At 38.1% G+C, this 13882-nt stretch overlaps 1 protein-coding gene across 1 annotated transcript in view; it reads left to right on the forward strand.

Moving 5' to 3' along the window:
- Window positions 1-3484, forward strand: part of LOC113225485 (protein GUCD1) — an 8034-nt gene extending 4550 nt beyond the window's left edge. The window contains exons 2-5 of the mRNA XM_026457805.1: window positions 1024-1258; window positions 1493-1583; window positions 2961-3148; window positions 3217-3484. Coding sequence (XP_026313590.1) covers window positions 1024-1258; window positions 1493-1583; window positions 2961-3148; window positions 3217-3484 — 782 coding nt within the window. The remainder of the gene's footprint in view (window positions 1-1023; window positions 1259-1492; window positions 1584-2960; window positions 3149-3216) is intronic.
- Window positions 3485-13882: the final 10398 nt, after the last annotated feature.

Consider the following 13882-nt stretch of genomic DNA (forward strand, 5'->3'; position numbering starts at 1 on the left):
AATATGTTTGATGTTAGTTCTTTAACCTGTGTTTCTATCTGTGCTGTGTCCAGCAGTCTTCCCGGTGCTGCCAGTTCCCCCAGGCTCTGGTGTAGTTTGTCCATGTACAGTTTACAATCGGTTTTTCGGGTATCCGTTACGGTTGTTGTTCTGTGATGGCTGTTTCTAAGCTGAATCTGAAGCCGAGAAAGATGCTTCTTCGGCCACGTGGCAGTTGTTGATAAGGTCCACTGCTCCTTCTGACGCCAGGGTTGGGTCTATAATAGTTCTACATCTTTTATTTATAAAAGTTGGTACTATACCTTTATTAAGGATTTGGAGGTTAGTTGTGAATAAGTATTCTGTTAGGTTCTTACCTCTATCATTTGCGAGTTCCATGCCCCACAACGGCTGGTGGGCATTAGAGGCAGTAGCCACGACGATATTCTGGCCGTTCTGCTCGCAGTAGTTGATCAGCTGTACCATTTCCTGCGGTGGTGGCACACCAGTCTCCGACATATAGACAAAGGCTAGCACCACTTCAGGCAGACCCATGACCGCGTCAGCTAAAAGCTTTACGGCACACAGGTCTCTGGAACAGAATTCAGTTAGTGGCTGTACATGTAAGTTATTAGAGTAATATATGCAAGTTCTAGTTTTATCTGAGATGGTAATCGATAATTGCTTACCTCTCAGATGTGAGAGTCCATTTATTTGGCCACGGGTACCAATAGACCACTAGTAAATACTTAATAGAATATAGTAACTTTTTGCCATTGTACTCAAATTTCAATAAATAATACGCATATTCAAATATAACGGAACTCATCCGAGAAGTCCTGGGACTTTTAGAAGGTCTATGTTATCTTTAGTTTAGTTAAATTAACTTTTAACCCTCAATTCCGATCACTGGTGATCACCTACTACTAATATAGTTATTTATTATAATTTGCCCTAAATACTTGGTATATCGCTCTCTTTAGTAAATAATTTGACTACTATTATATAAATGAGTATATCTAGTCTTTATTCATGCAATTTCAGCCAGTAGTCAAGAGTCAATAGATATACAGTCTTCTGCCGAAAATTGGGAGTACACATTGCATGATGTGGACCACGTCCAACAGCGGCACAACTGGGACTGCGGTGTCGCGTGTGTGATGATGCTGCTCTCTCCTCAGCAGCGGGAGGAATTCGAGGCAAATTTCTACAACATATGTGCGGAGGAAGGTTTCCATCAGTCCACTTGGACAGTCGACCTCTGCTATTTGCTGAAAAGGTTGTACAAATATGGTAGGGTACAGGTATCCTTTACAGTGAAGATATTGAGCAACAGTAATTTTGTATAAGTTTAGGACTTGTACAAATTACGTTTAGTAGAAAAATTTTAACATGCTAGTGTTACAAATTTTATTGAAGTACCTATATTGTTAGCCATTTTCTTGCTCTTGTAGAAACTTTGAAACTTTTGCTTTCATAAGTAGTATATACTAATGTAATGATTCCGTTGCAGGTTTGACATCAAACATACAATGTATTCGACAATGCTCGGTGTGAATGAGGAATACAAGAAGTACAGTTACTACGACAATATCTTTGATTTGGTATGTTCACTATTACATTATCCATAATATTGACTGCGATTTGCACATCACCTGCTTTTTTGAAACCTATGTCCTGTGTTATAATAATCAAAACTGTCACTAATGGCGGTAGAGTTTTCTGTAGAAACACTCTGGGTAGGCACCACTGCCCTATCTATGTCTACCACAACCGGAAAATGCTGCTGTGGTCCAGATTGAAAAGTGGAGAGAATCAGTGCATTCATAAGGATAAGGGAGTTGAGCTCAACGAGTGTGTTAATGTTTTACGTTTATCAACACATTTGAATATAATTGATTCTGTCAGTTTAGAAAATGCTTCGATGTTTATATAAGTACCCAACATTGGCACGAACCGTTGCGTTTCCACATTAACATGGCGTACGGCATTAGACAGGAGTTTCCTGCCTGTACATTTGTTCACTGGACACTAATTTAGTAGTAGAAGAGCGTCTTGTGCTTGGTGGCTTTCTGGCGCCTAGCAGTAATAGTACTGCGTTTCACTTTTGAAGGGTAAGGGTGCTAGTGGAATTGAAGGCACATGAGATTTGTCAACTTATGTCTCAGGGTGACAGAGAAGTGTATTCATATATTATAGATGTGCGTGAGTCGTTGTCGACCTCATCGTCACTTTCCATCAGTTGGGAAGGAGGAGGTGTTTGATATTTTACTACCCAGCAGGCCCACACCCTTACGAATTTGTCTCTTCCTGTTTCGACCACGGGGTGTTCGTCACGACTTAACCTGTAGCCCACAGCTTTGTAAGGCTGCACATCATGTAGTTATTACGCGCCTGTGGTTACTGATCGCACGTAGTGGATTCCGTGGTCGGTTCTGTTGATTAGCGTGCGTTGGTTAACGTAGAATTGAATGTAAAAATAGGAGCCTTTGTACCACCTTTGGTGAGTGTCGCATCCGCTCGATTTCCCTTCGGGTTTTTATCTGCTGTAAGGGTTTCCCCGCCGGTACCAACCACCGTTTTGTTTCAGTCATTCATGTTTCATCAATTTGCGCGTTTCAATGTTCCTATTAGCAGTTCTCGACAAAGAGTATTTTCGTCCTAGTGGGGTTCTCAACATCTCGGTGGTTTAATCGTCACGTCATCTGTGGGTGTGTTCCGTTTCGGGACATCAACATTTTCAATAGAGTACGGAGTCAGAGCCTCCGTAACCGACATCGTAGTTTTGACATACTATATCGAGATCTAAGGTTTTTGCGGTCGCCACACGTTGGCAATGAAATTTTTTTTCGGGTCCAAATCGCATCGCCGCGCCACGTCCGCGGGGACCGCGGGGCCCGTCGGTTCGCCCGAACGACGGACGCGGACGCGGCGTAGATCGGAAAACGGTCGGCCTCCAGCACGCCCCTCGCGGCCCGCAGGATCGCGAGCGCGTGGAGCGCCGCTTCGCCGAGGCGGGCTCGCGCGGCATCCGCGTGAGGCAGGGCGCCGTGTCGTCGGCGCGCCTGCTGCTGCACCTGCGGCGGCACGGGCCCGCCATCGCGCTGGTCGACGCCGGCTACCTGGCCTGCGACCTGTGCAAGCGGAACAAGATCAAGGCGGAGCTCAAGTGACCGTCTGCCCTCGAGCGACCGGCGGGCGCCGGGCGCGGAGGGCTGACCCGAGCTTCGCGCGCAGGAGGCAGTTCGGCGGCGGCTACGCGGGCCACTACGTGCTGGCGGTGGGCGTGCGCGGCTCGCGCGTGCTGTTCCGCGACCCGGCGCTGAGCGCGCGCCTGTGCGCGGCGTCGGCGCAGGCGCTGCAGCGCGCGCGCGCCGCGCCCGGCACCGACCTGGACGTCGTGCTGGTGCACCAAGGGCCCGGGCGCGAGCTGGCCGCGCTCAGGGCGCCGGCCACGGGCGGCGGCGGCCGGCAGGGGCGCCGCGGCGGCTGCGTCGTCCAGTGACTGGGTAGTGCCGTCGCTTCGGAAGCTAATTTCCCGGTTTAAATTAGTTAGTAAAACTGAATGTCGACACCCGGTTCTGGCCAACATGGGATGTGTACTAGTCACTATTTGTAAGTTTGCGTTGAAACTGACTCAAGACTGAACCTCCTAATTGAATTTAATAATTACAACCCGACTAGCGCACGAGCCGCTTAAATGACTTCCGTGTAACTCAAAAGTTGTGTATTGCTGTATAAGAGATTTACTAAAAAATTCTTCAGCAGCGTATTCAAAAGTAATTAAACAGACAAGTCGTACAATAGCCGTACAACGGCACAATAAATCCTAAGAGATAAAAAGACTGTAATATAGTCATAGATCTATTGTACATGTTGGCGTTTGATGTAAAGCAGAGTTCTAAATACCTTTTATAACACATTGAGGTCTTGTAGAGGGCTTTTGAAGTTAGAAATGTTAAAATGGAGTTATTGAAAATAATAAAATAAAAAGAAAACAAAATAAAATTTTTATTTATAATTTACACAACTTCATAAGTCCACAATTGTATTAGTAACTCTTAGACTACGTCAGTACTTAATAATTAACGATAACTTCATCCTTTGAGTGAGTTTCCACATCAAAGGATCAAATTTCTTAGATGTCATCTTCAAGATGCTGTTACTGCCGCCCCACACTCTGTCTATAAGCGAATTCATTTTTTTGCGTAATACTGCGTTGAAATTGTTGCTGCGTGTCTCAACAAACATGCTCGAGGCACTACAGAATCGCGGCAGCCGCAACAGCACCCTGAAGGCGTTGCTATATTGGATGCGCAGAGCATTGTAAGCCCTTTGAGTGTATCCGACACACAGACTTGACGAGTACAGCGAAGTGCAGAATGCCTTAAATACCGTTACTTTAACTGTAACTGTACATCGTGCAAATCTGCGGACAAGCATGTTCACCCGGACTGACAACGCTCTGAGCCCCCTCTCTATTCGAATCTATTGAACTGGTGCACTCTTCTAAGGGAAACACCATTAAATACAGTAGGTGGAAAAAAGAAAGGACATTTGGTTCCCGCCCTAAAGATCATGTACTCAATTTTTTTGACATTATAAATTAACCCGTGAGATACCGCTAATGACTCGCATACAGCGAGCAGCTGTCGTAAAGCAGTGACTGATGGTGCCAACAGCACCATGTCATCCGCATAACTGATGCAGTTGACACATACACCAGCAACACGCATGTCACTGAGTCCCTCAATCAGCTCATTAATATACAGATTTAAAAGCAGAGGAGAGCTCAACCCCCCCTTGTCTCACTCCGCGTTCCAACCTGTATGGAGCCGAATACTCCCCGCCCACTTCACTCGATTCTCCTGATTTAAGTACCGATACCTGAATAACGAAATTAGCTCCGGTGGTAATCCCGTATTTTCCAGCTTTTTCCAAAAGATGTGGTAACATACCGTGTCAAAAGCCTTAGTGAAGTCCATGGCTATTAGCTTCATTTAAAATGTTTTAGGTAGTATATCGTACATTTCTAAAGTCTTAAGCTGTTAAATAAATTTTACTACAGCATTCTCTGCTGTAGATGTAGCGTACATCTACAGCAGAGAAATGTATTTCTAAAGTAGCGCTTACGCCGTTATATTTGAGAATTCTACAACAACTTTACGGCAGGTACTTAGCTTGATAAGGTGAGACAAACGCGCCTTAAACAGCCAAAAGTTATAAATTAAATATATATTAAATATAATTAAATATAAATTAAAATTCGTTCCGTATTATACGGAGTGGTTTAGCCATACAATAGAATATCAATACTCTGCTTTACAACCTTGAGATTTTAAGAGAAGATACTAAATGCTGGTGTACTTCTAAAAACGTACAATAGCGCGTCAATAACACAATTGTAAAACCGAAAGGTCTATAACGGTGATACTAGCGGCTTAAATCGGTAGAACGGTGTTAGTAAATTCTGAAGGCTGTTGTAACCGAGACGCCATTACAGTTTTGAAAAAAGCATTCTTTTTGTTATTTTTTAATATGTTAAATATGCATAAAAATTTAAACAAAATTAAAACTTCACACACTTTAATAAAATGTACTCTTTATACAAAAAAACTGCATATCTAGAAGACGCGTAAAAATTTTAGCTAAAATATATGTACATATTTACAATAAACTGGTGCTCGCACTTTTATTTTGCTTCCATTTTAAAAGGAAAACTTATTTTATCAAATTGTTGTAATTTTTTATTTGCAATCCATCCCTTTGAGACCTTTGAAAGACCTTGCTAACTGGCAAGGTCTTTATGAACAATAAAATATGTTTTATTTTCCCAAAATATCTCTGCCGTATATGTAGTGCAGCGCCGTGAACTCTAATTCAGAGATACATTCGAGTCTAAATAGGATGCGAGCGCTATAGTCGCGCTACAAGAACTTATTTTAGATACTTAAGCGCACACTATCCGCTCGCATAGCTTTTGTATTACTTGGACGCATATTAACTGCGCGCATAGCACATTTACATCTTCGTACTAACATAGATTTACGACCATTGTAGCCCATAGCGTATAAATCGGTGCCCATTTTGGGGGTACAGCGGCGCTGTAGCCGCTTATACGTCTACTGTAGACCTTGTTAATGCAGCCTATGCCATTATTAAGAACTTCTTATTGGCTATTGTACGGCATGTTATTACAGCTTGTAGGCTATAGTTGGGAATTACCTATGTTCCAATGAGTAGATAAGCAAATGTCATTTTTACTTCCTTTGGTATATTAATAGCTTCGTTTCCGAGTTCAGTTGCTATAGGAAGACGTCCAACAGTGTAAAATGCACTAATCTGTAAAAATGAAAACAATATTTTGGTGACCAGAAAACCTTCAAACAACATATCTTTACGTGACATAATTATCTTATTATTATTTTGGTTATCTATTGTAAACCTTCACCTCTCCCATGATCTAAAAGATATATACTTATTTTGAATTTTTTAATGGCGGAGGCGATATTCCGTAGCAATGGCACAGCCGGCCGGGGTCAGAGACTTTAGTCCGGCACACCGAGCGGTACCGCATTCTGCATTAATGCTGGAAGAGACACGCCACAGAAATGCAACCGCCTCGAGTGGTTGGCGACACTGGCTGGAATTAACATGTTTACGGACAAAACAATTGGCATCATCAGAATGGAGGCAACACCCCACGTGTCGGTGCCCTCCTGCTATCGAGATACTTTCGAAGTTTTTCGGTTTATTATTAAACATGTAATAAAATTGTAGCGAGAAAAATTTCCCGCGACACAGGGTTTCCCTAGTGCGGGGCTACGTTGAGTGTGTGCGTTAACAAAAAAAAGAAAAATGTTGTTGTCTACACAAGCGTTAATAATTGTATAAATTTTAAATATTTATTGCAATTCGTTTTTACCTATATGAAATTTGTGTCGAGTACATACGTACGTATTTGTAGTATTTTTATATGTTAGTCCAATAAATTTACTATTTATATATAATCTTGTTTTAATGTTATTGTAAATAAAATTAATTGCATTATCGTCCACAAGTATTGAAGTATAATGAATGCGTCATCTCTTATTCTCCCCGTTCGAGACTTAATTTGGTAGATCCCCCGATTCTTCATTTCACAATATTTCATCATTCACAGATAACAACGTATTGTACCTAGTTAGTTATTGTATTGAAATAATGAAAGCTTTGCGGCACATTGGAAATTACAATGACAACGCAGAACAGTCGGTAACGTGAGTACGTATGTAAGATAGGATATGCTAATGAACAACAGGCGACCTTATTGCTAAGCCGCAATTTCTCTGAGGCAAAACCTTAATTTTATTGTACAATGTGAACTTACATAAGTCCCAGTGCTACTCGGGTCTCCTTAAGAAGACAGTATACAAAGCGTGACCAATGTTCTCCATATATGACCGACGTGAATTGAAGAAATTATTCATTTTTACACAAAATATGCAACGAATAGTTTCTACGCAGGTGATGTATTTCTAATTATAAACATTTACATTATAACAAACAACGACGTACTCGATGTACTGTTATTTTTTCAGCGAATGGAAAGCTTTTTATAATTTTTTAAACCCAAATTTGCTCTTGTCGTCCACAGTGACGTTAAGAATTGATGCGATTTTTTATTTTTGCATTAATCCAAACAATTTCAAACGTGGAACGTGCCTTCGACATCGAATCTGAACATCCACATCCACGAAGCATTATTTAAGCTAACAACAGAGTGATTGTATTGTGTATTTTGTTATGTTCATAGACTTACGGTAATCTATGGTCGGGACTTACCCACGGTTCTTGGCAACAAATCTGTGCATCTGCCACAATCTCTTATTCAATGACGCAAGGGTCAATGTAGCGTGTTTTGTAGATATTTGGAAATATATACAATTTAGAGGGCATTTTATGTGAGGCACATACCTATTAAAATCAATTCTTAGGGTTGAATTCCAGAACTGTACTCGATGCTCAAGTCAGGATTTGAGCAGACTTGAGTATGATTTCCAGCACTGGAAATACGACCCTAATGGCAAGGACTTGAGTATGATTTCTAGTGCTTTAAATCATACTCAAATCCTGACTTGAGCATTGAGTACAGTTGTGGAATACGACCCTATGAGTGAAATACTTGAGATGTAGATGATGCTATAGATACATACTTATGCGATTTGTCCATCTAATAACAATTATGTTTACTGTGATGTTCCTTTGTTTGGTATTATGAAGATAAATAAAGATATGTCTATTTAGGTAGGTACTTACTTTATCTAACTTTATATTTATGTTAACCTACCTAATTATTTACTGTAGGTACGTGACTGAATACTATACGGAAAATGAAAAAAAAAATACAGGAAACAACGATTTAAAAATCATACAGTTGATATAATATAGGTATCTGTTTCATCTACAAGCTCTCGCTAAACTATTTCGATAAGTGAATTCAATTGCAAATAGATTCAATTCGATTTGATGACAAACCCACGTTTCTATTGAGATAATACTTATTTAGCATATTGGATGACATCGGGATAGCATTGGTTCAGTTACCTAAGTCAGTTCAAAATAGTAGTTTGAAAGATAATGCATGCACTAGCTTATTTTACTTGGAGGGTTGTGCTTGGGGTAGTTAAAAGGTAAACTATTACTTATATCGGTCCTGTATGGGCTACATCTTCTTTATAAGAAAACAAGCGGCTAATTAAAACACGGAATTTTTTTTTTATTCCCGTTTTCATTCGAGATAATTGCGTAGCAGATTTCGCAAAATTGGTCCAGTTTTATGTACCATACGAATCAATATGTACCTACTTAAGTTATTCTATGTAGTTATGATGATGATTTAGTTAACAATTATCGTTCAATCAAAAATTCCCGCATCAAGCATATGATAATAAGTAGGTACCGTAAAACCCCCAATTTCCTAGCCGGCAGAGTACGAGTTTTCAGTAAATTAAGTAATCCGTAGGTTAGCTATCCTGCGAAACTTGATTAAAAATAAACTAGTTTCACATAGGTATCACATTACTATTGAATATGATTCGAGCACAGATTTTTCAGTACGACGGTACCGTGGCGTCACTACTGACGGCAATTAGGTACAGCTAGTCCTAGTAGTGCAGCTGTCTGTCATTCTCTTTTGTTTACCGCCGCGCTGTTTATATTCTACAAACATGTAAGTTTGTTTCGTATAACAGGTTTTCTAAAAGCTCAGTGCTGCAGCCGCATAAATGGTTTAATCGCGTGGTGCTAGTACTACGGTCGAGAGGTGTTCGTTGAGTAAATTCTTCTTTGTACGTCACAAAACTGTAAGTCCTTTGCCCTCTCCGGATTTGAAATCTAGTTTAATGTAAATGAAACATTTTCCACATTTCTAGTTTATAAAGACGTAGTTTCTGAGGTAAAGTCTGCAGGTAGGTACCTTGAATATAACATGGATAAACTTGTAAACATGTGTGTAGGTAACGTTCCTTTGTGGTCAATAATAGTTTGTAAGTTCTTTCATTTGATAAAGTAAAAACTAAGGATGTAACTATATTCCAGAACCAACCCTAATCTATGAGTTATAATAGTAATTTTAATCCAATCGAAATGTTTAATATTCCCAACGTTCTTACGCGTAAATTGGCACATTAATCTTGTCAATCTAATATACAAATAATGTTGGCAATAACAGTAGCAAGTTTCCCTGATATGTGTTTAGAATCTTGACCGACATCTGGTGATGAGGGTATATATAGCGGAGATTTGACAAGCTGAATCATTCACTATCTGCTTGATCAAAAGTTTTACTTGTATTCTCGTACAAAAATGTACAGAAAAATCTTGTATTACGTCATTTCTACGTCAGTCGTACTGCGATTTACAAATGGTTATCAGATTCAAGCGGTGAGTTTTTACAACAATATAGTGACTTCAATTTATTTCTTTATTACGTAGAAAATTAATATAACATTTTTAACACACTTGTACTGCGACTCTACAAAGGGCTAATGTAATGTGCACATGAGACTCGATTGGTATTGTTTAATAATGAAATACCTATGTTAACTGATCGTATAAATTTTCTTTCACATAATGCACCATAGATAAACCAACGGAAAACGGTCGCCTTTCTTTTTTTCCGGGGATTCTGTGAGGAGCGACGCTTTTATTTTTATAGCCTATTTCATTGAAATTCGCCAAACCGACCATTATTGCCATCAAGCGTAATAACGGGAAATTGCAGTTAGTGGTTTTGAATCATTTCTTTTGACGTAAGCAACCACGTTCATTTTTGCTTACATTTAATTGCATCGCAAGTTTGGATCATAACATATTTTTCCTCACACCATTACTTTCGCTTGCATGTTTAAACCTATTTTAAAATATAACACCTTCAAATTGCGTAGTTAGTGCTTGTTGCGTAGTTCGTGTTTATATCCTTTAATCAATTCTACCGCATCCAGTTTTCAAACTTGCTGTAAGTAGATGAAATTATGCTACTTATTATTTTCTTTATGATTCGATGTTTACCTAACATGATACCTATACACATTACCTTGTGCGAGTTGTACTCTTGTAGCGCCTGAAACAATGAAATAGCAAATGTAATTTGCAAGAACTTTCGTTGAGAAATCAACAATTGCAGGCGTTAATCTTAGGCCCACAACTATGCAATTTCGTAGTTGTTGTGCTGCTAACCAATTTATGCAAGCGTGGTATTGTAAACCTACCCATGCATCTTAGACACGACCTAAAGCCAACGTCTCGTGAGAAAGGTTCTTTATCAGTCGCGATAAACAAAATTAACTATTTATCAGGTGTCAGCCGTAGAGTAATCAAATTTGTTTCACTCAGTTTGTTCTCATTACCCGTGTTGATATCACATAGATAACTTTACGGTGAGTTCGACATTGTTTAAGTCTTTAATGTACCTAAATGATAGGCCAGATATATTTACATTAAATTTGCATTTTTAACCGACACTTGATTAATTTTAAACTCTGCAATAAAATATATATAGTATTCAACGAAATAATCAAAATGGTTGTATTTATTTCATAATAGTCTTCTATTGTACTTGCGGTTATGAATAGTTGATTTATTCAATCAACGTCTTTCTGAAGGTTTACATACAGTGGTGGTCGTTTAATTAGAAACACTTCTTATGATTGAAGGAAGTTTAACTTCAACGTACAAATGTTGGTGAAAAATATATAAATTCAATAATAAATAATCATGCAATATTAGCCACTCAAATAAAAAATCATTAAATGCATAAAAAATAAAACATATCTTACTTTTAATTATAAAATGAGTCTTACACAATGTACGAATATATTTTCTGTTCTGTGCTTGGACGTCTAATTAGAAACATTTGAAAAAAGCATCTACAGCTCGTTCTTTTTTTGAAATTGAAGAATAACATTTCTTTCTTGATGTTTTCTATTAATTTGGCGGCAATTCAAAATTTGATCTGAATTTAATTTTGTTCAAAATGGGCGAAAATAAAAATTGTGACGCGTCAACTAGGCAAATAATTGTTAATTTACATTTAGATCAAAAGTGGACGTACAGAAGAATAGCTGAGCATTTAAATTGTTCTGTGAAGAAAGTTTTTAATGCAATTGATCACTATAAAACACACGGAACTGTTGAAAATGTTCTTAGAAAGGCTCGGCCTAGAAAAACCTCTCCCAGAGAAGATAAGCTAATCGTTCGTGTTGCTAAAAAAGACCCATTTAAAGGCTCAAACCAGATTAAAAATGAAGTTTTTTCGCCTGATGACCCCAGAAACGTCTCATCAAGACTGATACGCCGAAGATTAGTGGAAGCTAAATTGTTTGGAAGAACCTCTCGAAAGGTACCGCTTCTTACCAAGCAACATCGAGAGAAGCGATTATTATTCGCAAAAAAATATGTTAATTGGACGGTACGAGACTGGAAAAAAGTTTTATTTTCAGATGAAACGAAAATAAACATGGTAAATTCAGATGGAAAGCGCTATGTTAGACGTCCTGTAAACAGTGCTTTTAATTATAAATACACAAGGAGCATAGTCAAGTACGGTGGCGGAAACATTAAAGTTTGGGGGTTTTTGCGGATGTGGAGTTGGTCCCGTTCGGAAGATTGAAGGTACAATGGATCAATGGCAGTACAAAAATATCTTAGAGGACACAATGATTCCCTACTCGGACGATCATTTGCCTGTAACCTGGATCTTTCAGCATGACAATGATCCTAAACACACGGCCAATAGCATCAAATGTTTCCTTATCGAACAGCGTATATCCGTTTTAGACTGGCCAGCAAACAGTCCGGATTTAAACCCGATAGAAAATCTGTGGTATATTGTTAAGAAGAAAGTCTCAAACAAACGTAACACCAGTCAAAACGAATTATATGAAGCATTTGTTGAAGCATGGAATTCAATCCCCCTAGAAAAATGTATGACATTGATTGAATCAATGTCGTAACAGAGCTGTTATTGAAAATAAGGGATACGCCACTAAATATTAATTATAAATATTGGTAGGAAGTGGATAGTAGCTATTTCGTAAATAAATTATACTAATACTAATTGCTAATAATTAAAAAAATTTTGTTTTTTTACACTTTTTTGTTGTTGTTTCTAATTAGTTGTCCATTATTGTTTATACTTTAAAACTGATTTAAGTGTTTGTCCGTAATGTAATATTGAAACTGCACTTGTGTAGTGGGGTTTATATTGTTTTTCTAATAAATAATAAATCGTTGAACTATTGTTGTCCTATTTATTGTTTAATTTCAAAATAAAAACGATTGCGGTGAAGTTTCTTACATAATGTCAAGGACCGTTTGTAGTGTTTCTAATTATACGACCACCACTGTATGTAGGTAAATGAAATTACAGAATGTTACAACTTATTAATGTTATATCTAATTTGCACAGCAATTGAATGCAAGGGCGTTCTGTGACGTGTGTGTGGTTTGAGTGAGCACCCTCTGTAAAATGTTTAAAATGAGTTAGTCATTTAGTAAAAGTTCTAAAACAATTGTAGAAACCAATCTCTCCATTCGTAAAAAGATAAAACAACAGAAAAATAACTAATGTGTGCTAACTCGGTTCCCACAGATGGCCACTCAGATGTACAGGACATTTCTTACACAAAAAAAAAAACAATATATATAATTAGGACTTCAGTTAATTACAAAATAATATAATAAATTTATTTTCATTACAACCCTGTTATTACGTATCAATCAGTTAATCAATCATTAATTACATGATTTCAGCAATCTGTTACGTTATCAAGGTGTGGTGAGTTTCGACATAGTTTCTTTCCATATCTAGAATTTATTTATGTAGATACATACTACTCATTTAAAACTAACAGTTCACGTGACTCGAGTGGTAAAATGTTGAATGAGGAGTTCATGCTGCATTACTATGAACCGCAGAAAGCACAACTGTCACAAAAAGTATGTTGTTTCATTAGCTTGATTAATTTGTTACATTGTCATCCTTGTCTATCTGTAATTCTAGAACAAATTTTCAGCAGAGAAAAAGCTATTCATGGCGGCTCTTTAATTCTTATTAAAAATAATTTAAAATTTATAGAACGTACAGATATTGTGAGCCTATCTATTGAGGACTATAGAGATATCTTGCATAGAGCTTGAACGGCTTGTTATATTAAACGTGTACAGACCCTCCCATTCATCTTACGAACTATTTGAAAAAAGATTAGATGAAGTTTTAGGCAAATTAAATAATCCAAATAAATAATAGGGGTTAAAGTATGAAATTGCCGATTTGTACTGAAAATCTAAATTGTTTATTTTTTAAATTTTTAACATATTTATTTAATCAAAATAGTTGCCATTATTATCTATACATTGCTGC

The sequence above is a fragment of the Hyposmocoma kahamanoa genome, unplaced genomic scaffold (genome assembly GCF_003589595.1).
Source record: "Hyposmocoma kahamanoa isolate Upper Pololo Valley unplaced genomic scaffold, ASM358959v1 160, whole genome shotgun sequence".
Lineage (NCBI taxonomy): Eukaryota > Metazoa > Arthropoda > Insecta > Lepidoptera > Cosmopterigidae > Hyposmocoma > Hyposmocoma kahamanoa.